The sequence below is a fragment of the Larus michahellis genome, chromosome Z, assembly GCF_964199755.1.
Source record: "Larus michahellis chromosome Z, bLarMic1.1, whole genome shotgun sequence".
NCBI lineage: Eukaryota > Metazoa > Chordata > Aves > Charadriiformes > Laridae > Larus > Larus michahellis.
This window is the reverse complement of record NC_133930.1, coordinates 12,398,206-12,423,967: the sequence shown is the minus strand read 5'-3', so window position 1 is coordinate 12,423,967 and position 25,762 is coordinate 12,398,206. Positions and strand designations below refer to the sequence as shown.

At 45.9% G+C, this 25,762-nt stretch overlaps 2 protein-coding genes across 6 annotated transcripts in view; one reads left to right on the top strand and one right to left on the bottom strand.

Moving 5' to 3' along the window:
• Positions 1–13,202, top strand: part of PDZD2 (PDZ domain containing 2) — a 214,755-nt gene extending 201,553 nt beyond the window's left edge. For all 5 annotated transcript variants that reach the window (XM_074569809.1, XM_074569808.1, XM_074569807.1 and 2 more), the window contains 4 exons: positions 2,659–2,760; positions 5,182–5,452; positions 7,421–7,555; positions 8,975–13,202. In XM_074569809.1, coding sequence (XP_074425910.1) covers positions 2,659–2,760; positions 5,182–5,452; positions 7,421–7,555; positions 8,975–9,141 — 675 coding nt within the window. In that variant the 3' untranslated portion in view covers positions 9,142–13,202. The remainder of the gene's footprint in view (positions 1–2,658; positions 2,761–5,181; positions 5,453–7,420; positions 7,556–8,974) is intronic.
• A 6,152-nt stretch (positions 13,203–19,354) lies between these two features.
• PMAIP1 (phorbol-12-myristate-13-acetate-induced protein 1) lies at positions 19,355–22,790 on the bottom strand. The gene is made up of 2 exons (XM_074570661.1): positions 22,563–22,790; positions 19,355–22,222 (listed from the first exon to the last, which is right to left on the bottom strand). The coding sequence occupies exons 1-2, from the start codon at positions 22,612–22,614 to the stop codon at positions 22,110–22,112; spliced, it is 165 nt and encodes a 54-aa protein (XP_074426762.1). The 5' UTR covers positions 22,615–22,790; the 3' UTR covers positions 19,355–22,109.
• Between the last annotated feature and the right edge of the window lie 2,972 nt (positions 22,791–25,762).

Here is a 25,762-nt window from a genome sequence, read left to right as displayed (position 1 = left end):
GAAGGCCTCCAAAGTGAAATGATTGCCAGAACATTACTTTCCCATTTGCAGTGTTTGTGTTTGTGTTTTTGGGATACATCCACATCCTTTTTAAATCAGAACAGAAGTTGATAAAATAATGATAGCACTGGAGGAGAAACTGCCATCTGGTCTGCATAACTGCTGGCTGAGCTGCATTTAGAGCGTTCCTGAATCTTACTCACAAAGATTGCTATTTCAAATGTAGAACAGGCTGGGGGGAACAGGACCTCCCCAAAATACCCAGCTTTACCTGCTTCCAGGGACAGTGTAGCTAAAGCTTGCAAGTCCTGAGAGCTTGATGAGCCAAGAGGGTTTGGTAGATCTACTGATAAAATTAGGATTGGATTGTACTTCTGGCCGAAGGTAGGTAGTTAAGTGTTCTTTAAAGTATTTTTATTCTTTCAAGTATTTTTGGAGAGATTGTATATTTATGCCACTTTTCAAAGTCTGAGAACTCAAATATTTATAAAGCTGAATGCTTTTTGGAGTGCACTCCTTGTCTGCATAGTTTCTTATCCATATTTAAGTGCAGTATGGCACGTACGCTGGAAAATTTTATGCTAGTCAAATGCTGGATTTAAATGTACAATAGGACAGTTCTTCATAGTTACGCAATTGCTGAAAGATGAGATGGACTGAGAGCTTCCCTGGGAAGAGTTTGTCATCATCTTTTGCTCTGAACAATGCTGAAATTTACTGCTAGCATCTAATAAGTGTTGCTAAAATAAAAAAAAATATATATGGGCATTGTATTGTTTAAATCTTTTTGACCAATGATCTTTGGCTAACAGGCAAAACAGAGGTGATTAGTGGAGGCCTTGTCTGTCCACTGAGTGGCCAAATAAAGCAATAAGGATTCATAGGCAGGTCTTTGTGCCCCATGGTACACATGGTACATGTGCTGGCTGAGGACAGCATCGAGAGCTGGGGAGGGAAGAATTGCAATGGGAAGTCAAAGTTCAGACTGACCCAGGACGTGTGGTCCTCACAAAACCCTCTAACACCTGAACCTCTGATATTTTATTTTTATTTTCCTCAATGTAAGCAAATTAAGTTGTGGTAGCAAGGGTTGGAAAGAACATGAGCTCTTAAACAAAAAGGGTTGCTATAGTACTTAAAGGTCAAAGATATGTGTATGTTTCCATTACCCTCACTGTACTTTGAGCTGGCCTAGATTTTAACTGATTTTATTATGTCCAGCCTAACATAAAGCTGTTCTCACTTGGGTACAGATGAGAAGGGTCTTAACATCTACAAAAGACTGTGGACTAAGATGTTCATCCCTGACTACTCCTCTCTCTTTAAGTGCTGATGGATCAGTGATGTGGGGGAGGGTGGCATCGGTTTTTGACATTGGCTCTGTGCATTGCAAGGATACTTCTAATGCAGAAAATCTTCCAGGGCCATAATTTGTCAAAAAAAGAACACAGTGAGGCCAAGAATTTGACTTGTTTCACCAAAAAAATTATGATAATCTGTGGCTCCCTGTGCCTTTTGAAACAAAATTAAGAGGAAAACACTTGAGTTAAAATACTGAGTTTAGTGAACTAAATATGGCATTTAATGCTAAATAGATTAAGAGGTTGGTTTCTAATGATGTGCCATTAATTTTAGTGTTGTCAGTTTCTGGAAATTACTGGTGTTGGATGGGATCCTGGGGAAAGGCTGAGAGACCTGCTTTCTACTCGCCTCTTCTGATGCTGTACCCCATAGATAGTTACTATTCCCTTGTTACACCAGATGCTTGCTTATAGTTCCCCTTACACCAGAAAATGTGGTCTCTGTAATGGTGTCTGGTTTTGTCCTCAGAACCATTCGGAAGACAGCACCAGATTTGCTGGATGGGACTACTTCTCTCTCATAGCAAATTCCGTATTTTGGCAGTGGGCCATCACTTCTAAGAAACCAGCTTTACACCTTTGTTCTGTGCCTGGAGCCAAGTTCAGCCCTGTTGCAGACCTGGGCCAGTCCATTTCCTGTGCTGTATGCTCCCATTTCCACAACAGCACAGATTTAGTCCCATTTGGATCACTGTAACAGGCTCCTTACTTTCATCTCCCAAGTGAAACAGTTTTCCTGCTGCCCCATCTAACCTTCCCAAGCTTCAGTTTGTAGCCACTGCTGCATGCAAGATTGTCCAGCGCTGCTCGGAAGAGATTGATGAAACTGCTCTGCATTACATTTTTGTAACTGCCTTTCAAGCGGAAGGCAAAATGGGATAACAAAAGTGTTAGTAATTCCCTGGAAAGTACAGTGCTTTGTCCAGAAAGGTGTATGTGAACGATTGAGTTTTGACTGCAAAATGTCGAGCAATGCAAAGTTGATTACAGCCTGTGAAAATTAGGCTGTCCAAGGTTTAATACCCTTCCACTATCCTAATTTTGACTTTGCTTTCTAGCCTTGGACTGACTGAAGAAACCTTTGCTGTCACCTGAGCTCTCCTATATGGCTTCTACTCATCTGTAGCATGCACAGAAATGCATTTAATGTCTCAGTTTTAATTCCTTGAGTTGCTTTTTTCACCTGCCATAATCTGAGGGTACTGTTAATTTGTTGTTTGTGCAGGAACTTGGTCTTGATCTTTGGTTTTGTTTTTCTTCTCCTTCCCCTTCCCATCCATCTCCATTTTTCTGCTAGAGCAAAGAAGACACATACTTCGTAGTCTTGCACAAAGAAGAAGGAGCTGGCCTGGGATTTAGTGTGGCTGGAGGAACAGATCTGGAACAGAAATCAGTCACAGTAAGTGATGGCTTCAAGTCATTTTTTTGCAAAGCTCACTTTAAAGCAGGCTGGTGATTAGATCAAGTGCTCGTTTATCAAGACTCACTGCAAGTCATTCACAGTCATAAAACAGTGTCTCTCAAAGGCGGCTGCATGCCATCTGCTACTGAAATCTGGGAAGTGTAATTTTTATTATTGGAAATGGATGCCAATTATGTTTTCAGTCTTCAAAAGTCTGTTACTAGATGAGATCAGCTAGATCTAAATCCTGTGCATGTAAATAAAAATCTGCATGCAGCTGCAGCGCATGAAGCCTTTTAGGGGAGGTTTTTGCTTCCAACCCGTGAAAGTGGCCCTTGCTATGCAGCAAAGTGTTTGAAGGTTTTTGGAAATCCTGAGAACTGTTTCAGACCTCAGCAAACATTCTGGATTTCACTTCACAAGTTTGTTTTGGTGTTATTAAGACCTGTTGGTTGTCAGTAAATGAGGGTTGGTTTTTTTTGCGTTGTTTTTTAAAAAAGCCCTGTACAGCATTCTGAACTAAGGATATTGTGTGCCATTAATTGATACTGGTATGTAAAAAGCAATACCAAACAATCAAAACAGTGTTCAAAAAAAGATGCCTGTGGCAGAAAAATCCAAGATAACCAGTGTTCCATGTCACAATGTCTTTGCACAAGGTACACATTTAAATTCTACCCTGAAAGAGAGAGAGAGCCATTAAGTGCTGAGATTAGAAGTAGGGTATGTCCTCAGTCTTTGAGGCCTGCAGCAGCCCTCGCAGGAATCTTCTGGTTTTTGCTCTTAGACAAGACGAATGTAAGAAAATATATTTTACATTAAGCAGTCGTTGAGCTAGGACATGGTCACAGTGTAGGGAATGGACTCCACTTCTGTCACTACAAAGGTTGTGTTCCCTGTGTCTGGCCCAAACACTCACAGTGTCAGCTGTGAGCAAGGGCAAGGCTTAGCAGTGTCCCACCCTAGAGAGCTCCTCACATAGAGACAAGGGACGCTACCTAAAAATATGGTCTTGAGCTCTCTCAGGCTGAGTAGCTGATGAAGTCTGTCTTCTGAATGCCATTAGCCATGAGATCAAAAGAGCGTCAGCTCCTGTTCTTTCCAGACCCTCTTTGTTCAGTGTGTGTAAAGCATGCTTCTCAGGTGGGGAACATTTTAATGTACTTGACCTACTGGGATTCTGGGTCCCAGCTGGATTTAGGATTGCCGTTAGGTGCTTAGATGGGCTGTTCTGCCCACACTGGGGTGCAGAACTAGAAATGCCTAGTAAGCTTCAAGGTACTGAGGAGCTGAGCACACGAGGGAAGGCAGTAGATGTTTTGGACATGGCCCCTGTATTCCACTTACCTCTTGCATTTGTTTGTTTATGTCTGTCATTGAGGCTGTTATTCCAACTCTGAACACCTGCTTAGACTGGCTGGAAATTTATTTCCTTGGTTCTGTAGGGTTGTGGCAGGTGCCCATCTCAGCATGGCCCTGCAAAGAGAAGGAACAGGAGCCAAAAGGATTCTTGATTCATTCTTGTTGGTCTGGGTATTAGGAGAAATTCCTGAGAAAATGCCATGCACAATTGTGTCCACAGATTTGCTCCCTTGAACCTTTGCTCAGCAAACCTAGAACTGTGTGCATGGGAAACCATATTCTGGCAGCTAAAATTACAGTGCCTGATAAGCAAGTCTTTAAACATTGGATCTCAACTCTTTTAGTCAGTTCCTGTCTGTAAATTGCACACGTCTAAGGCTCAGCTGCAGTTGCTGGAGTTTACTCAAAGTTTAATCCACTCTCAATAGAGTATTTTTTTTCTCTAGAAAAAAATGCATTTCAAGCCACTAAATCGTCCCTTTGCATCTATTTGCATGGTATTTGATCAACCAAGTGGAGATGGACCATTAGATACTTGTACAGCTGCAGTAAGAGCCTTTCTTTGCAGAGATGCTGTGCACTGCTTAAAAGTGTGCGTTTGAAAATAGCACAGGATGCATGTCCCAGACAGTGAGAATTTGCCGAGTGGGTGTCACACACTACAGTCCTGTTCTTGATGTTTGCTGTAGCATGGATGTGGATTTAACCTGTGTGTCACTTGGAAGTATGTTAATTAAAGACCTTTGAGGAGTTCAGTGAAAGCATAAGTGATTTGTGACATTACATTCCGTAGCTGGTTTTGGTTGTCTTTGGCTTAGAAATGACCATGCAGTAACAGCATCTTTTCCTCTGCTTTTCCCCTGACTGCAGTTTTTGTCCAGTCACTCAGGCCTTCATATTTGAGGGTGTTCATTGGAGTAAATGTTGCTTGCTTGATATCCAGGCAGTGGGCAATAATTGCAAACTTTGGTAGGGACTCTGTGTTCACCTTGACCTATAAAGCACTATGTATGGTCATGAGGTTAATGTGTCTTTAAGTAAAAATCTTCCTTATAGGTCCACAGAGTGTTTTCAAAGGGAGTGGCATCTCAAGAAGGGACTATTCATCGAGGAGACCTTGTTCTATCTATCAATGGCAAGTCTCTTGCAAGCTCACTCCATGGGGATGTCCTGAATGCTCTTCATCAGGCAAGACTATACATATACGCTGTCATTGTCATCCAGAAGGAAAAAGACAAAGCAAACAGTTCCTCCAGACTTGAGATATCAGCTACTGGCAGAAAATGTGTGGGGTCTGGAAAGGATGTTTCCATGGAAATAGGAACAGGTATGATCTTTGTCCAAGAACAGTTGGAAGGATTCCCTTGCAGAGCAGACTGAAGGGAAAAATGTCCATGTGTTTTAGATTAAAAGCGTCTGTGCCTTATGTGATTGAAGAGAGCAAATGAAATTACCTTTAAATTTTATTTGTTCTCTTTGGAGCCTAAACAGAGTTTGGGTTGGTTTTTTTTTTTCAGTTTTAAGTATCATAACTAGGCAGAAACTTAGAAGGATGTTTAGGGCCTAATCCAATTTCTGCTAAAGTTAGTGATTCCACATATTCTTCCAATCCAGGATAAACTCCTTTTAACTAGTAACAGTAGTCAGTGCAAGAAAGCAAACAACTAAAAAAGAGAAAAACCACCCCAACCTCAAAGAAAATGCCAAGCCCTGCAGTTTGTTAATGCTTAGCAACTGAACTTGCTCTTTGTAATAGCAGATTTCATACTGTTTCTACTAAAAACATAGAAAAAAATTATTTTGATGTTACAGTAAATGGAGCTAGGCCAAATCTAAGGCAGCCATCCCATAGGAAACGAGATAAATGGTTTAAGTGGAAGTGTATCAGTGGAATGGTAAGTTCCTACTTGAGAACAAGACAGCATTTCAGTATGAAGGCTGCACTTGGGGTGTTACAAACAGATCTCTCAATTTTTTTTGTAGCATCAAGACATAAAACCCTTTAGTATCTGTCTGTATGCCGCTGCTTCGGGAGCAAGATATGACCTGCTTCAGTCCTGTACTAGCTGCAGTGTCCCTGGAAGGGGGTGGGCAGTGGCTACAGCTTAGTACTGAGATTTGATGACAGGACTTCCAATACCAGACACTTAGCTCAGATCACCCCAAAACCTGGATGTGGAGCTGCTACCCATTTTTGATCTGTTGGCCCTAATCACTACTCGTTGGGGTTTTTTTCTGCACCAGTTTTTATTGGTTTATGCTTTCACTGAGTTTTATAGTACAGCTCTGTAATACAGCTTAAAAGAAATAGGAAGCACTCTGTAAATGAATGGATCAGCCTTTCTGGAGTTGCTCCCATGGATATAATATGTGTAATTACTTCAGAATCCTTTCTACCATAAACTCCCTGCGTCCTGCCCGTTGGCAGATGCAGAATATCTGCTGGCTGCAGGCACTAGGGGGCAACATTATCTCATAAACAACATAGTACTGGGTTATTAAGAACATACTTCCCTCCTGCGAGGCAAAGCACATGTTCAAATGCTTTAGATAACATTTAAAGTTGTTTGAGATAACGGTAGCAATAATTTGTGATAATGCAGACTGCATAATTTTTACATTCACACAGGGCAAAGAGAATCCTGTTTTCCAAAATTGTAGATTTATTTCCTCCTAAGCAAAATTGTATTTTATGTCAGTTACAGTAATATTGCATTCTAAAAGTATCTGCTGTGTAGGAGGCAGGATGCATCTACAGGTAATTATGGTTATTTCCATAGATATGAGACCAGAAACAATTATGCACACTAGTGAATGGTTACAGATTTTTCCTTAAGAGGATGGAACATGTTTGTTTAATGTAACATTTCGTTCATTACTCTTATTTAAAAAGATGTGGCTCGTTGAATAAGCAAGTAAGAACAAATGAAAGAAAAGGAAATGCTCTCCACTTGCTATTTTTGTAATTTTTCAGTTATTTTGTTGATGTTTAGAGTCTTTGCTAAGTTTCCTAAGCTTTAATTTTGCAAGGAAAAAAAAAAAAAGCCTTGGCAGGTTTTGGTTGAATATGCAAAATTAAAATGTCTCTGTGCCTAAACACATGTTGTACTGTACCCCCTTCACAGCTGCAGTATTACACATTCACTTCTGAGAAACTGGGTGACAACATGTTCTAGTCTAAATATGAACGGAATTCTGCATTGCTTTGTCACTGCAGCAAAAACAAAACCAACCAAACACAACTTGCAATTTACTGTGAACTGCATAACAAGATATTATGTATATTCTGCCACAGATCCAAACCTGGATATGAATGATGTCATCTGCGTTGAATTATTGAAAACCTCTGCTGGCTTGGGATTCAGTCTTGATGGTGGAAAAGCTTCTATTGCTGGAGACAGGCCCTTGCTTGTAAAAAGAATATTTAAAGGTACTACAAGCATGCAGTGGATATTATCCCAGTTTTCCTTTTGTGCATTGTACAGACACTTTAATTCTTCACCTCAATTTTTTTTTTTTGAAGCAAGGGTGATTTTGTGGCCCTCATTTATTACCGCTTACTAGCCAAAGTGGTCAGCAAAAAAAACCTCTCCTGGGAACGGCTAGGGATTGCAACTGCGAGTGCATGTTTGTGGAGCAATCTGGTTTACTAAATACGATGCGGTTCCTTCCTGGACTTGTCCACTTTTCTAGACATCAAATTACAGCAGCTACATCATATGTAGTGGTTTGAGAAGTTCATGCTTTATCCAGTTCTCCTTTCTAAGACAAGTATAGTGCAGATAATCAGTGTGGTTCCAAAGCACCATCCTGCATTATACCCAGTTACTGATTTTACTTTTTCATGTCTTTGGGTTTTTTTTAGTTAGATATCAGTATTAGCTTTTGCCAAGAATATGTGATGTTCATATTCAAAACGTGCCACTCTTGGATGCTTTGTTTGTAAGCAGGTAGTTAAACTTATATGAACTGTGTATAGAAAGGAAACCAATCCCACAACTATGCTGTGATTTTAATATGTCTTAATCTGAGTTTGAGTTTAGTGAAAAATATAGGACTTTCTGAAGAAAGCGAAAACTCTCAATGAAGCTGTGGGTGTGCAGCATTTTTACAGGATTACTTTTCAGTAGTTTATTCTCTCACCGAGGAAAAAAATCAAACTGATATTTCCCGAATTGCAGATCAGTTTCTCTGTGTGTGTTTGTTTTTCCCTCTTTAGAAATTGATTCTGAGAGTAAAGAGCATGTTTAATTTTTGAGCTTATTACTTTTTATCCTTAGACACGGTCCTTTTCCCTTCCCCTCACCATGATGGCTGATGTTAGGTAAATTATCATTACAGAAAACATACTTTCATCAGCAGTGAAGGATGTGCTTTTCTCTAAGCGCTGTTTTTGTGTCTGCTGTGTTTGTCCTGTGTTTGCTACCTGTGTCTGATTTGTTCACCCCTGTTGTCTGGGTTTTGCAGTATACTGCATTACCTGCTTATTACCGTGTTAAAATTACATGTAAAAATACATCCATGCCACGTAAAACCTTTATGTTTATTTTATCAACCAGGTTTTCTTACAGCTACAGAGATAATGTGCAGCATATTTCATGCACTCATATTGCTTCCTTCAAAAGCAGATATTTTTTTCTGAGAACGAGGATTTATCTTGGTTAAAAAAACATTTTCTGTGAGATGGAGCATGGGGTAGATTTCTAGAGCTGATCTGAACATAAGTGACTTGTACTGAAATTGCCACTGTTGGAAAAATGGTTTATTTGCTGTTCATCACAGTGGAAAGCAAATTTTTGTTGGTTTACTTTCTTTTCTAACACTGACTTTTTCCCCCTTTTGCTCCTAGGTGGTGCTGCAGAGCAATCTGGAAACATAGAAACTGGAGATGAAATTCTTGCTGTTAGTGGAAAATCATTACTTGGCCTCATGCATTACGATGCCTGGAACATTATTAAATCTGTGCCAGAGGGCCCTGTTCAGTTGCTAATCAGAAAACACAGAACTTCGGCATGATGGATGCACAACATCTAATCACACTTGCTAAGACAAAACTTTTAAAACTGGTTACAAGCTGTCTTTGTTTCTAAAGTCACACAGAAGTGTCTTAATGCTCTACAGAGAGGTGCTAAGAGCCTTGGAGAACCACTGAGCAAGCATATGATGAGCATCATAAAATCTCACCTAATTATTGGGGATGAAGGAAGCCAAATGTTAGAGACATTTTTGTATTATGTGGCCATTTTAATGGAACTTCAAGACCTCTCCTGGGTTTGATTTAAAGTATTTTGACTGAGATAAATAACACTGTGCCTGTCCCTGATATTTTTAGTATCTGCAGAGTGTTGGAAGTATAATTTGTTGGTCGCCGTCCTGTTGACAAGGATGGGTATTTAGACTGTACTATATCACTTAGCTGTAATAAGACTTCAGGACACTTCCTTAGGGTCTGGTCCTTTTTTTGTTGTAATAAGAGAATGTCTGGAACAATCTCACTTTATTCTTCTAAGTGCAGTTTTGCTAAAAAATGCATGACAAAAGAGTATAATTTTGCACAACTTTTATGCCTAAAACATGAGCATTTTATTGCGAAGCTGAAAAATCCTCTTAAAACTGATGAACTCAGCATCCACCACAACTGAATCTGCTGTTAGACACAACTTGTATCTGAAAGCTCTTGCATTAATGCAGTAGAAATCTGTCCAAATAATAGGTGATTGACCACCAAGGTGTAGACTGAGTTGTTAGTTGTGATTAAAATGGAAGCGATAAAAGTTGGGGTCTGAATTTTCAAATTTAGGCTTCAAATGTTAGGCACCTTTAAAAATATATATTTTTGAAAGAGGGATAATTTCAGGTGCTGAGCACTTGCAGATCCCACAGACTTCAGCGATCGCAAAGTTATCGGCCTGCTTTTACTTGGCTGCAAGAGGTTTAAGGCTGCCCAACTTCAAACGCTTCAGATGGAAAATGGTGGTCTAAAATGGGGATCATAACAGATTGAATCTGAACTGGCCATTTGTGGTGGCTTTTAATCGCTCTTTTTCGTCTTCTCCTGTCCAGTATTTATTTTTGCTTGTGTGAGAGTGGGTGAGGAGGTGTGTGACAGATATAAGTGCGCCTGACTGCATCAGAACGGGCTGATGCTGAGTGTTCTGGATGGTGAATCTGAAAACTGTTTGTGTAGATGGGAGAAACCATGGTGTTAGATGCAGCAAAACTGAAAGGGGTTGCAGTGCCGCAGGCACTTCGTTTGGGTTTTCTCACCTCTACTCGCAGTAGAGGTATCGGTAGTGAGCCACGCTGCTGAGTGTTATTTATAGTCTGCTGTGTTGGGAGGAGAGTGTATGGGTGCAAGAGATTAGACTCTGTTATTTCTCTTCTTACATTGGGGATAGCTAAACAACATAAAAGAGATACAGGAGGAAATGGGCCAGTGTCCTTATCAGCTGAGAACAAGTTGTTTGTTCCAGAGTGCTCAGGTTGTTTGTTGCGTTAGGCTGGAGACTGCTCGCAGCCAGCGTGCCCAGAGTGAAGCCTCAGCCTGGAGCCGGTCCAAATCTGCAGTGCTGCCTACCTTCATAGTCAGCCAAGACACTGCATAGCTGTTACAAAAATGTCTGGGCTTGTCACTTGGCCCTACCCCAAGATCATACTACAGTTTCTTTACATTTATTCAACAGTGCTTGGAGTAATTGCTTCCAGGTTAGTGGAGCACTCGCTTTGGTTCATTTCTGTGACAGCTTCATTAGACTGCAACTCGTGATGTGCAGAGGAGAATTCAGTTCTGCAAGGCAGCCCAAGCAGAAGAGCTGTGCAATGTTTGCCTAAAAATGAATAGATTTAATTCTTTTTCAGTGACATATTAGCATGTGAATCCAGGGAGAGATGCAGCTTTTGGTTACAGGAAAGGCAATACTGTAGGTAGTCCTACAGCTTCTTTGCCTGCGAGATTTCTGTTGAAGTTAATTCAGGTTCAGTGCTGTGATATGACTGTGGAGTTGGGTCCCCAGTGTCCCTGAAGCTCAGCTGCTCTGTCGGGACTGGCCCTTGCTTCTGGTCACCTCCATGGTGAGAGAGGCTTCTGGAGGATGCAGCACTTGGGGTCGGAGGACCACGCTGAGGGTGAAGGCCCGTGCTGGGATAAAAGAGGTTATCCCTGCATATTTGGTGAAGAGCAGGGAGAAGACATTTGGCAACGACAATGAGATGGTGAGGCCTTGTTCAGGAACGACCAAAATCTGACTGTAATAGCGTGTATAATAGATACATAAAATGCATGTGGAATTTAATGCAGCCTAGTGAATACATACCTGTATACGTATAATACGTACAAGTGCAGTACTGACTTCTTGCTACTTTAGTGTGGTAAATCACAATTGTGTTTTAGGAAATGGCATTTTTTTTCAGTCCACAGTTTAAAGTCTTGGAGGTTCCAATGCAGGGAGACGTGTGTCTCCCTTATTCCTAAACTGGTGTGAGCTCAAAGGTAAAATCTTTGTTTTGTAGATTAAACTTAATTTGAGGTGTCTTAGGATGATACGTGGTGAATATTTTCAGGCGCTTATTTGCAGGTACTGCTCATTGTGAGTGATTTAGAATGCTTTCATTTTTCAGTAATCGAGTACTGTTCAGTATTTTATTTTACATGCACGTAGATATGTGTTTGCTGAGTAACAGCAAAGAAAAGCGGGGATTTTTGTGTGTGATTCAGTAGTGGCTATAATTTAAAAGATAGGTTTAGTGTTTTAAGTATGATAGTTACTATGAGTAGAATGATAACACTTCTGTACTAACATTACAGCAAGAAAAAGAATAGTGTTTAACCCTGATTGTTTCTGTTCCTGAAAATACCTTCTTTTTTTTTTTTGTGAAAGGACAAGAAACATCTTTACTGATGCTACCAGTGTTGTTATGATTACAGTAGCATTTTCTGACGTTTCTGTGGGGGTGACATTCCCCATAAAAGCCCCAGGATTTATGCAACATGGGTCTGCTTCATTACAAACAGGACAGGTAGACCGAACAGATGTAGTGAACCTTTGGTTGCGGACCTGGCAAAGTAAATGTTATTTTTCTAAGGGCCTGGTGGCACCAAAATGACAGAGGGCGTTGCATTAGTTCATCAGTGTTCAGTAGGTTCACGAGCATTTTTGGCCTTGCTGTTTGCGTATCGGTCCCCACGGTGGTTCTTTGCCATGCCGGAGGGTTGGCCAGGCTCTCGGAGAGTGGTGACTCTCCAGAGACTTGCAGCTGCATCTTGTAATACCAAAAAATCAGGATAAAAATTACAGACTTGGTCCAGTACTCTTCACCAGGGACCTGAAGGCATTCCAGTTAAGGTGAATTTGCTCCTGGATGGAGATGAGCTGGTGGAGGGCTTTGCCGCTTCCAGGCCTGGGGCAGCTCAGGGTGCACGTCCTGACTATGAGAGTGGGCTCTGGTGCGATACTGCTATCACACGTTCTTCAGCTCTTTGTACCTGGAAGCTCTTTCCAGCTTCGTGGGGACTGCATCTGTGTTAAAAAGTGTGAGATTAGGCCTAAATTAAGGAGGGAGCAACATCTGATAATTTTCTTGCTGAAAAATAAATAATACGAGGGCAGATAAGTATTAATAAACTGTTGAGCGATTCATATTTTCTAATAACCCTCACTTAAAATTAACCCTGGTTAACGTTCTGCAGTGGTTCTTGTCAAAATCTGAAGGAACTATTCCTAGATGAGAATGTTTACCTGCTTCTACATTTAGGGTATGTAAATGTACACGTGGAAATATTGATAAGGAGTAGACTAGGTCATGTGAGAAATGGGGATCCCACTCTATGTAGCTTTTATGTGTTAAGCTGATACACTTATTGTATGATACTGTATATTTACACTTTTATTTATATAAATAAAACTTCTTTTAATGAAAACTGTTTAATATGCCTTGTATATTACAAAAACGTGAGTGCAATAACATGAAATAGATTGTACATTTTTCAATTTGCTGTCTCTGTTATGTAAATCTGTATCGCCATAAACTGTTTTGTTTGGGTTTTTTAGTGATTTTGAAAATAAATGGTATCCTTAGTACTCCTCTAGGTATTTTATTTCTGTTATGCCGAAGTCTGCCTGGTCCACAGCTGGAACTTGCACTTGCAGGGACGAGGTTGTCCTGGAGAGCACCGTCAAAGACTAAGTGTTAATGCTGTCCATATGTGCTTTTAAGAAGTAAAATGCTACCCACTAAGAACTGCCATTCAGCGTGAAGGGGAGTAAAGCATTCAGTAAGTGTTGAGAAGGTGTTTTATCGGACCTGCTTCGGTGTCTTGGAAGCTGTGCTTTGTTTTTTCCTGCCCCTGTGCGAGGAAAAGGCGGAGGGCAAAGGTGAAATGTGGAGTTTTCATCAAGAGCAGCAGTCTCTGGAGCACATCCCCTGTAGGCTGTACCTCCTGCCCAGCCTCTGGGCTATGTGGGAACCAGTTGTATGCGTAGGGAATAAATATATATGGCTAGTCCTAGACTGGTATTTGTTGTTGTCTTCCACCTACACTGAGGATAAACTCCCCTCCAAAACCCCAGTGAGCCGGGCTCTGGGGTGGATGGAGCGGACCTCACGGTGGGAGCTGGACACCGTAACCTCCAAACTGGGAAAGTTTGCATCAAGTGGTCCCCCTTTTTACAGACGCAGCTGGCTTCACTGGTGCTGCACAGCAGCTCCAAGCAAGCCTGCTTTCCAGGAAGACAAGGCAGCCCGGAAAGTTCTCGTGGCTGCTCCCACGTGGGGAATGACGGAGGCGCCCCAAATCCCACGCAGCCCGGCAGCGCTGGGACACGTCAGCTGCATGCTGCGGGGTGGGCTGAGCTGGAGGAAGGAGCTTGCGAGTGGAGCATTGATATCCTCATGGCAAGCCCGTGTTTGAGTGCTGGGTTGGGCTGGAAACTCCCACCCAGCTCCTGCCAGGGCGCAGTCCTGCCCTCCCCGGCTGCTCGCCTGCCTCTCGCAAACCTCACCCGTCCCTCCACTGCTGCCCGAGAGGGCCAGGTGCAGTTGTTTTCTGCAAGGGGAGGAAGGCGGTCTGCTTTCCCGCGGAGGGCTATTTTTGTGCCCCAAAAGCCGCCACGTTTGCTTTTGGTTTCCTTTCCCTGGGTGCAGCACCGGGAGGGTGCAAGTGAGCAAGAGTCACGTGAGGCGGGAAAAGCCCCCGCGCTTCTGCTGAATCACCCCGTGGGAAAGGCCAGCACGCCAGGCTCACGGCCTGCCCCGCGGCGCCAGGGGCCCTTTTCCTGGGGGAAAAAGGGGAGCTTTGTGGTATCCCAGTTCTCCCTCTGCATCGGGACCCCTTCTCCCCACATCCCCCTCCCTTGCAAACAGCCGTGGTGAGGGACGCCGTGGAGCCTGTGTTGTTGCGCAGACAAGATGGTGCAAGGCATGAAACCAGTAATGCGGGACAGGGATGGATGGAGAGAAGTGGAGCAGCCCCCTCAAGCTCTCCACGGCATGGCTGTCCGTGGCTGGAGCCTGGCTTCTCCCCCAGGGCTGCATGGGAAAAAGCAAAAAAACATTCTTAGCCACGAAGGTCTCTGCTTTCTCCTCTCTCCTGCTGTCCTCAGTGCTGGGACAGCCCCAGCCCTTCTTCCAGAGACTCCCCGGTATCCATCCTCCTGTCTGCCTTCCTCCCACCTTGATCTAACACGTGACATGAGCTGGGGCTCAACAGGGCTCAAGCCTCGGAGCAGCCTGGCTCTCGTAAGATCAGCCTTGAATGTCTTTAAAATCTTAATTGCCCCAGACAGTGGCTAAGTAAAGAGGAATGCAAAAAAGAGAAGGCGCAATGGACTTCACCCGTAAATGGATCAGTACGTGCCACTTCATTTATCCACCCACGTGCGTGAAGTAGTAGAAAATGACATTTAAGTTTTACCCGGCCCAGTTGTCTTTCGGGGTCTGGGCTTTTTCCGAAGGCCTTGAGGTATCAGCAAATGGGGAACTTGGCACAAAAGGAAGAAAAGTCTGCAGTTTCAGGCACAGGCTTTTTTTATTCCCTTATCATTAACATACAGAGCTCAGCTCTAAATGAGATAAGTAGTGACACCTATTTTGTTGTTTACAATCAGGTTTATCATTCCACCTGAAAAGTGCTGCTTTATTTCTCATTTTTTATGCCTTTGCCACTCTCCTGCTCCCTGTCAGCATCACTCAACACAACTTCATGTCCAAATAGTGTCCACGTGTCCCTGGTGTGGCAGTTTATGGCTCCAAAACCTCATCTGTATTTCCCAGAATGTGTCAAAACTGCCACTTTTATCACATTTGGCCAAAGGCTAATGGTCACTGTTTCTGTCCCCATGCAGGGATGGCGTGAAGGCGGGGCCGAGGGGGACGTTCCTGATGGCTCTTCCTGGAGCCGGTGGCCAGGCAGGAGATGGCATGGGGTAGCCAGGTGCGATGCATGTGACTGCGATGACAAGGGGAAGAAAAACCTCCCCAGGTCACATCCCTGAGCTGCACTTCCCAGTGCCCAGGGCCACGCAGCCCCAGAGATAGACATCACTACCAGGGGGCGCGTCCACACCCCTGCCTCCGCGCCGCCAGCCCCTCGCCCTCCCCTCGCCCTGGGCTGGGAGATTCAAAGCTTTGGTCCAGCAGTCTGGTGCTTTTGCGGTTGGTTTTTTTTTCTTTCCTACGCAATTTTCTTTCCTACGCAAAAATAAGCCTCGCAGCACCGCCACCCTGCGTGCAGCACCCCCGTATCAATACGTGCCTGGAGAGCAAGCAGAGCTGCCTTATCTAGGGCTGATCCCCCGTGCTTCTGGTAAAGGAGATTGGGTCGTTTCTGCTGTCAAGGAGTACGGCTGAAACCAGATGGTCATCACCAGCCTTTAGCGAAAGCCCGTTTCAGACTTCGTCCTCACGGCAAAAGACCGGCCATGTCTTGCTCTTTCCGTGCAGTTGGGCTCCTCAAAGCACTTGATTCAGCTAAAAGACTTCACGAATTAATGATGATTGCAATAACTTACAAAGCTTTTTTCCTTTTAAAAAGATAAAATCCCTCTCATTAGATGATCATAACAGAGAACACTGGATGCAAATAAACTTCCTTCCCCAAAACAAGGAGCTGCCCTTCCATCCCGCAGTGTGTAAGGTGTGACTAGAAGGATGTTTTCCAGCAGTCAGGGTATGTTCTAAAGTTAGCCAATACTAAAACCAGGGCATTTTTGCTTTTCCCTGGATAGTCCCATATGTGCTGGCCTCATCTGGCTGCGCGGCTGAATCAGTCTGATACCGCTGCGCTGAGCAAACAAGTTACCTGAAGTTGTAGTTCTTTGGATTTTTCCCTACCCAGCAAAGCCATTTCCTTGATATGCTGCCGATGTCGCGGTGGCACAGCCCAGCTGCAGTCGTCAAATGCTACCCTGCTAATTCCTGATCCTGGGCAGGCAGGACCTGGATGTGGCCTCGTGCGATTGTCACAGCTTGATCACGTCCCTTTTGGGAGCACGAAGGGGAAAGCACAACCAGAAAATCTGCCCTTAACCGCTGCCACGCAGCAGGTGGGAAAGGTGGCTGCGGTCCCGGCTCAGATCCCAGGGGTGGGGGAGGAGGTGCAAACGTGGGACCTTGACCTGGGCAGAGCATGATGACGCAGGCAAAACCCCAAAGGCACAAAAGCGGGGTGATGAGCACCGTCCCGGAGCCATCCTCTGCTCTGAGTCCCCCAGGTGTGTGTCATGGTGGTAACACAGGGATGCCGGCATCCTGACGGCAGCTCCAAGGACTCTTCACCGGTGTTATTCAGTGCTGCTGAAAGTAACTTCTGGAGAAGGCTCTGGGGAGACCTTTATAGCAGCCCTCCAGTACCTGAAGGGGGCCTACAGGAGAGATGGGGAGGGGCTGTTCGCAAGGGCATGTAGCGATAGGACGAGGGGCAATGGTTCAAACTAGAGCAGGGTGGGTTTAGATCAGACATTAGGCAGAAGTTCTTTACAGTGAGGGTGGTGAGGCACTGGCACAGGTTGCCCAGAGAGGTGGTGGAGGCCCCATCCCTGGAGACATTCAAGGCCAGGCTGGATGAGGCTCTGAGCAACCTGATCCAGTAAAAGATGTCCCTGCTTACTGCAGGGGGGTTGGACTAGGTGACCTTTAAAGGTCCCTTCCAACCCAACACATTCTAACAAAAAAAAAAAACCCTGTATTTTTTGAGCTTTGGAAGCTGGCCTGTCCCCTGCAGAAAGGTGCCTTGGCCCTTCAATCAGTGGCAGTGGCATGGAGAAGCTGGAGGAGCCGAGCCAAGTGGTGCTTCTGCCGTCCTTTTGTGGGGAGGAGGGAATGACGCCAAAGCCCCTCTGAGATTAAATGGCTGGAAGGGTTTTATTTGAGGTCACTGCTGTTTCATGGGATATCTCCTGTCGCTAAAGGAGGGGCACCCGCCTCCACACTTTCAGAGGGCTTGGGCACCGGTGAGATTTGTATTGCAAAGTAACCATGCGTGAGAAGGGAGGGCAGCCTTGGCGTGGCCGGTTTCTTACACCATCATCCAGACATTACAGTGATGCCCATGGGTAAAGATCCTTGTTTACAGCTGTAACAGCTTTCGGGGCTATTGCTCACTGCCAGCCTTGCCACCAGGCAGTCACCGACTTCACGGAAAACCCTGCCAGACCGAAAGACAACACGTCGTATCCCCAGCCCTTCCTGTTCGCCCGCCTTGCACCTCTACGGACACACGTCATGCCCTCGCACCATCTCGTGTCGACAGGAGGAAAGTGATCAGATTAGTCCCTTCCACCAGCGTGCACTAAAAATAATGAGCAGCATATGAGACATTGGTTTTCAGATGGCTTAAAAAAACATCCCACGGGGGTAAGGGAGGGGAGGGGGGGGAAGGTGGTGTCTGTTGTCTAGCAATTTGTTTCGGAAATACCTCTCGTGCATCCTGTCTCAGGCATGGGAGCGTGCGCCGGCTGAGGGCGCCAGGCTGGTTTTCGCCTGGGCGAGCACAGTGCGAAGGCGACCCGGGGCTGCACTTGTTGGTGCCCACGGGCCGTGGCTAATGGAGAGGGTGACGGGGCATCAGCTCTGGCCGTTTGCTTCCGCAGGTGGGTTCGGCTTGTTTTTTTTGTGATATCAGGTGCTTGCGGGTGAGTCAAGTGCCTTCAGACAGTAATGCCATGCCCCAGTGATGGGATTATTTTTTCTTCCCCATCCCCTTTAGGGAGGAGCAGGTCACAAGCGTCGTGCTCTGGTGGTCACCTGGCTGGAGAGGGGCCAGGCTCCGGCAGGCAGCAGGTGAGGGTGTCTGGATGTTTTCACAGGGCTGATGAGTCTTACGAGTGTAATTTGCTGGTGGAGCTGCGCACCTGTGTCACAAAAAGCATCAGTCTGGCTGCAGGCTGATGGGCCTTCTCAGGACCACATCACTGATGCCCCCTGAAGTAAAGCTCTTCCAAGCCTCTGCTTTGTGGCTAACTGGGAAAGGACAGGAAATTGCTTCCCTTTCAGTCGGTTTCATTTACGAGAAACCAGAGCCTTTGGCCAGGAAGCTCTTAGTCCTCCTCGTGCTGGGAACACGTGCCCAGGCGTGGCGCTCCCTGCCCATGGAGCTGGGGAGAAGCAGCACCATGAGTCAGGGCAAAGCCTGCAGCACAGCAGGTGAGGAGCTCGGGGTCTCCTCTCCACAGACACATCTTTGGCCCCCAGCTTTAGGGAGGAAGGATAAGCTATCTCTTTGCTGCTATCTCTTTGCTCTTCCCCTGTGGTAAGCAGTACCATTTCCCCCTTTTCCAAAACTCCAGCTTCAGACGTTGGAGAAAGTCAAAATCTGTGTATTCCTTTCTGCCTGTATCTGAGACAAAACCCTTAACTCTGGTGTCTATCCTTCACTGATCCCCAGCGACGCTCTTCCTCAAAGCTGCAACACCTCTGGTAGAGGTAATGGAGCCCCTGACACCACCCAACTATTCTACGGGCAGTAGTTACTAGAAAATATGGGAACAGGTGTCTCAGTTTCCCATTTTGAAGTTCAAGGATATGGCTGTGCCTTGTTCCCCTTAAAGGCAGAAGTAAACCCCTAATCTCCCAGTGCATACCTACTGGCACTCTGCCATTGCCCTAGTGTGTGCCTGCTGACTTGGAAGTATGGAAGGAATTTCCTTAATACAATCACGCATTCAGAATCCACAAAAAACCAAACCAAACCAAAACAAAACAACCCTGAATTATGACAACAATGACTCAATTTTCTTGAAAACACTTTGTGTTTATTATCTTAGCAAGAATTCAAGACATACATGCATGGGCCATACAGCAGAACATCTGGCTTGTATCCAGAATAGGCCTTAAGAAAAACAAACTCATGTTGATGCAGTTATATAGCAGATCCTTTGCAGAAATAACAAAAGGAGTCCTAGGGAGAACATCAGCAAGCGCTTGCTCATATACTGGCACTGACCACTTGGGTCTAGGTCTCCTTCCTGAGATCCTGGTGAACACTAGCACTTTTGACAATGCTTGGAGAAACATAAAAACATTTCACAAAACAGCAAATAGTCTAGACAGATAAATACTGCACTAATACTTAAGTCAAATATCCCCATGATAATGCATTTAAATGGATGCTTTTTTTCATAACAGTCATGTGTGCTACAGCCTGAAGAACTGGGCAGGCTCTATGAAGCCCGCACTTTGTTTTCTATTGAATTTCAAAGCAGCACACATGGAGCTTTCATTCATACATGAACACTTTCATTCAAATACATTTCAGCTAGTAATGCAAATACTAATGCTAAATTTTCCTGAGAGTCCTCAACAGGGATGATCATTGTTTAGTGTCCTTGATGAAGACCCCAGGACTCCACCAAGCCCAGGACATACAGCGGGAGCCCCTGAAGTTGGGGCTGTCTTTGATGAACAGCTTTGATGAGTTGGACGCAACATTAGCCTGGGAGCCCAACAGAAACTCTTTGTGTTTACTTTTTAATACCCGAAAAACCGATCTCTGTACATGTCAGCAAAACATGTGACTATGCAGTACTAGGAGGAATAACAACTATTCTTGAAACATTATGTTCTCACTGAAAAGGTATTGGCTGGCTTAGAGGAGGAGGGAACCGTGCGTTGTGTCTTCAGCCAACGGCAAAGCTCCCAGTAACACCAGTGGGACGGGGTTAAGTCCTCCATGCGGAAAGCGGACGAAGTCAGTCAGTTCTGCTTAGTGAAATCAATGGCAATAAGTAACAGCCACACAGAGCTGGTTGTGACAGAGTGACCAGAGCTGTGTAATGACAATTTTGCAAAGGCAACTTCAGAAGAGATAACCTAAACATCAGATATAAATACAAACAAGAATTCACTACAAGGCAGGAAAACCAGTAATTTGAACAGAGCCAGAATTCAGAACGTGCAGCTACACAGCCTTATACAATGCCAATGTACTTACAAACAAGGTTAGTTAAGAGAAGGAGCTCTGACCATTGACCTAAGAGGTAGCTACAAAACATGGTCAGCTTCAGCTGTTTTCTTGCTAGCTTGTACGCATGAAAAAATACTGTTTAGGATCGTGTCTGACGTGAATTGACTAGCAGAGTTACTGTTTGCCTCAATGGCAATCAGCACGCTTAACTCAGGTCCCCCTAAGCCAGACAAGGGTAATAACCCCTCAAGTGAGATAAGCATAATACATCACCATCCACTGGATGGGCTACAGCGGCTTCATCATTCCGGGACCGAAATGAGGTTGCCATGAAATGAAAGGGAAATAAAGTACAAGGGAAGAACCTTCACTTGTAAGTACCATTAAACATTCAGAAGTCCAAGGCTACTTCCCTGTACTAACTGTAACAATTGATTTTATTGATATTATTTCTTCAAAGAGAGGTAGTTGCTTTCTTTGAATAAATAACATTCTCAAGAAAATTTGAGATTCAACTTCGATTCAACTTTAAAATCTACTTCTATTGAAGAGTTATTTTGTTACTTATAAAGACACAGCAGTATTGTCCTGTTCTCAAGAAATTCTTTGTAATATTAAAAGAATCCCTCCACCACACGTACCTCAATATCTGTATTTGTGTAATATATATTCATATACATGTCTTATATAATGCTATACTAAAGTATGCTCCCCTCTCTGATGCATGATGTATTTCTCATATTACCAGAAAACATGCTGCTTTCTTCTAGTTAATATACTGTATTTTTATGTCATGTTTTAGGTCACGTTTTGAGCATTTTTTCATACTATTTTTTAAGCCGAACAAGTATCATTCAGTTAATAGTTCTGTGAAATACTCATTTCATACACATGGGGTGCACATATTTATATTTTTTATATATATTATATATATACACAAATATATATATATTATATAGACTAGAACTATGCAACATCATGTTAATTAATAGAATTGTAATTTTTAGTCTACAAAGCAACATCACGTAACAAATAACCTTTCAATAAAGTTAGTGGTTTATTTAACAAATGAAATAATCCCACCACCAGGTCCCTGTCCAGCAGAATCCATGCTTTAGGAAACACGAGCAGTCAGAAACCAAGCACCTGGCCTTGTGATATATGTTCCCAAATTCCAAGACACTGATGCTTTTTTTGGCTTCTGCACCCAGGTGGTCCGAGCTCCTTGGTGAAACATAGCTGTGGGGCGTGAGGACGACAGGGGAAACCAGACTGCCGGAAGTCTTCTCAGACCAGGCTGAGGGGCAAGTTCCATCTTGTCCCAAGTCTTCCCATCGCGTGATGAGGGGCCCTGCTAGCAATCTTTTTCTTTCTTTTTTTTTTTTCCAGCTGGCATTCGCATGCTAATATTGCTGTAAGATTCTTCAAAGAAATCAGGTTGTGACAGCCATCCTTCAGCGGCTGCAGGCAGCAAAATGCAACACAAAGAGCTTTCTTCATCTCCCAGTGTCAGTGAAATCTCTCATTCCAAATCCACCAAGCCAAGGTCTTCCCCTGCTTTTCCGGGCACCGTGTCCGAGGCGGGGGCTCACGTTTTCGGGAAGAAGAGCTTTGTCAGGAGGTTCAGGAACTTCTGCCGCAGGTTCCACTTGTCGCCGATGCAGCGCAGCTGCAGGGCGCACTCCGCCACCACCTCCGGCTCTGCAGAGGACAAGCCGTCAGACACCCGCACCGCCGCCTGCCCGCCCATACTTATTTTCAGTTTTAATGAGATCTTGGCAATATTGTAAATTTTTTTTTTTTCGATTTTTCCCACCACCACCACCACCACCCTTTTTTTCTCAACATTACCCGCCACCACCAGGAGGAGCGCCGGTTCCCGCCCCTCGCCTTCCCGCTCAGCTCGCGTCCTGCCGCGGGCGCTGCCCCCGCTCCGGGTGCTGGAGCCGGGGAGGGCAGCGATCGGGCGGCAGATCCCCGTGTCCGTCCGTCCCCCACAACACACGCGCCCCTCACCCCGCTCCCTTCACCCCTCCGGTACCTGCGGGAGCGGCGGGCGGCGTGACCTTCCGTAGGGTCCTACCGGGTAACATCGCGGCGGTGGGATGCGCACCGGAGGGATGCGCACCGGAGGGATGCGCACCGGAGAGGGGGATGCGCACCGGAGAGGGGGATGCGCACCGGAGTGGGATGCGGGCCGCAGCGATTCGTACCGCAAGGTTACCGTACGGCGTGAGGTACCGTAAGACTAAGAGCACCCTACGGCGGCGGCGGGGGACTGCGGGCGGGCGGGGCGAAGCGCGGCAATAAGAGCGCTCGGGGCGGCGGGGTTTTCCTCGCGCTGTGACGTGGGCAACAGCGCGGGAATCCCGCCCCCCGCCGTGGGCCCCTCGCCGCACCGGGCGGGCAGGCGGCGGCATGCCCGAGCCCGCCCCGGGCGGAGCGGGAGCGGGAGCGGGAGCGGGGCCGGGCTCGGGGCGCAGCGCCGCGGCTGCGGGATAAGGAACGGCGGGATGGGGTGTGCTGGAACGGCAGGAGATGGAGGGATGGGGCGGGCTTGGGGGAGAAGAGGTGGAGGGATGGGGTGTGGTCAGGGAAAGGGAGATGAAGGCGTGGGGTGGGCTTGTGGTGGGGCAGGAGAGTGGAGGGACGGGGTGGGTTTAGGGCAGGGGACATGGAGATATGGGATGGGCTTGTGGTGGGCCAGGAGAGGTGGAGGGATTCTTAGGGCAGAGGAGATGGAGGCATGGGCTGGGCTTGTGGTGGGGCAGGAGAGGTGGAGGGATGGGTATCTTCTAAGCAAGAAGAGGCATGGGGTGGGGTGGGCTTGCACTAGGCAAGGAGATATGGGAGGGTGGGCTGTGCTTGTGGTGGTCCAGGAGAGATGGACAGGGTTGAGCTTGCACTGAGGAAGAAAAGGTGGAAGGATAGGGTGTTCTTGGACAGGCAGAAGCAAGGGATGGGGTGTGCTTGTGGTGGGCAAGAAGACATGGAGGGATGGGTCTGCTTGTTCTTAACCAGGAGATGCTCCTGACACAGTGCTGTGTTATCATTCAAGGTGATGGTGACCTTGGCTTCAAACAAACAAGCCATAGGGAAACAAGCTGGCCCATATCATGTGCCATTTGTGACTTAGGGCCTGCCACCCACCGCCGAATCCTCCCCGTGGCAGTGCAGTGCCTGCACAGCATGTCACTGGCTGACATGTGCCAGGGCATGCTCACCTGCGCTTGCTGTAATTTTAGATGATGCTTTTTACAAGAAACAGGACAATTATAAAGTCACCCTTGTGACTTTGCGATTGTTGCACAGTGTTGGGAGAGCCGCCAGTGACATGTGAGTCACTCATCTGCCTCCTGTCCCTCGGAGAGTTGATATTTGGTGTGGAGGCACATAGGATGGACTTTTGTTTTTAGGGGGCAAAAGAAAACATCTCAATGTAAAGAAAGCACAGATGGGCCAGGCATAACAAAGAACTGATTTGTGGCTGAAAAAGCCAGTAAATGCCCACCTCTTCCATCAAAACACAGCTTTGAGCAGGAAAAGACACCACGGTGTAATACAGACCCACAAGAGGCTGTCGAGAATTCCTTTCTGTGGGACAGGAGCCTCTGAATTTGAGTGTCTAGGAATGATGATGACTTTGAAGTCTATTAGAAGAGGAAAAGTTCACCAGCTCAGCTTAGAAACACTTTCCCCTGTGTATGTCCTGGAAGTGATGCCACGGCTGGAACAGGGCTGGGATTTCTCTCCCCGTGTAGGGAACCTCAGCCCCACTGGTGCCTGGCACAGGGCAGTGGGCGGAGCGGTGCCATGGGGCTGGCGTGTGGGAGAGGCAGCAGTGCTGGCTCCATGGACAGGGCATTTCTCAGGGTGAGGTGTCCAAACAAATGCTATGTGTGGATGTGGCTTTTGCAAGGACATTCTCAAGATGGTGTCTGGGTGCTGGCATCCCGTACCCCATCCCGCAGTGCACTCTGTCGGGCTGTGAGCTGCTGTCAAGGCACCTTAAGTTGGCCACAGCGGAGTTTATGACGTTTTTGAGAAGGTATTGCCTTCATCTCTCGTCCTTTGGTATATAACCCATATGGCATATCAGCTTATTTGCTTGACTTGATGTGTTTTAGAGTTGTTTTTCAGCTGTGAACACCCTTGTTTGTAACCTAGCCCTGTTCAGTGAGAGCTGCCCTTTGGCCGCATCATTCCTTTTACATGAGAAACAGTTTCTTCAAAACAAGTCTGTTGGGTTTTCGATGGCGGGAAGGCCAATAAACAGTAGAGGAGCATGTGTCAGGCTGTGTGACGTGTCATCCCTCGTGGTAGAGGTGCTGCAGTCTGCAGCATGCGGTGCTCAGGGCTGCATCTCACGGCCGTAGCCTGGTGGCTGCTCCATAAATCACGGCAGCCCCTCCGGGTCGCCAACATGGGGGGGTGAGGGTGCTTACCGAGACCTCCACGTGCCCCCAGTGCTCTCAGTGCTCTGCACTCCCAAACACAGGGAAAGCGAACGTGGGCTGTGGGGAAGAGGGACACACTGGTCCCTTGCGCTGCTGGACACACGTGTGTTATTTTGCTCAGTTATTTTGCTCGTTTAGGCAGAGCGAGGGATGAGCTGGGGCTTGTTCTTCTTTGTGAATTCGGAGACAGAACTAATACTTGGGCAAATTATTTAAATGACACTTCCTCCAGTGAGGCCAAAAACAAATGAACCTCGATCCTGTCCTGCTTAGCAACACTTCCTCACCCAAAAGGGAGACAATCTTTAAAGGCAACTTCCCCCTGTATCTCTGCAGCAGCACCAAAAGATGAGCCCTTCTTTTGTGCATGTGTGGGAGTGGAGATGCTTTCCCTGCAGCTCAGCACAAACCAGTGGGGTAGTAGAGTCACGGGAATTAATTAATTTTCTTTATTTTATTTTTAAAATAGTGCTAGGGTGATAAGAACAGTGCGGGATCTTAGTGTACAAAGCAGGTTAATAAACCTGTCTGTGACCCAGGGTATGTGTAGTGCTTGTCCCTGCTGAGCGCCACCCCTTCCCCGCTGAGTGCCACCCCAACGCTGGTGAGTGTCCCCCATCGCTGTGGTCGGAACCCTGTGCAAATGCAGTGGTGTAAGGCAGGAAGCCCCACTGTTCAGAAGGGAGCTGGCTTGCACCAGCTCTGGATCTGGCCCACCTCCCCGCATGTTTTTACTGGTGTGTGACAAATTACAGTCCGTTATGGTGGGAGCAGAGCACGGTGG

Coding starts and splice junctions, on each gene's coding strand:
- PMAIP1 (XM_074570661.1), bottom strand. CDS start 22,614: ATGTTACCCGGTAGGACCCTACGGAAGGTCACGCCGCCCGCCGCTCCC. Junction 22,223..22,562: donor GCCGCCCGCCGCTCCCGCAG/GTACCGGAGGGG, acceptor TGTCCTCTGCAG/AGCCGGAGGTGGTGGCGGAG.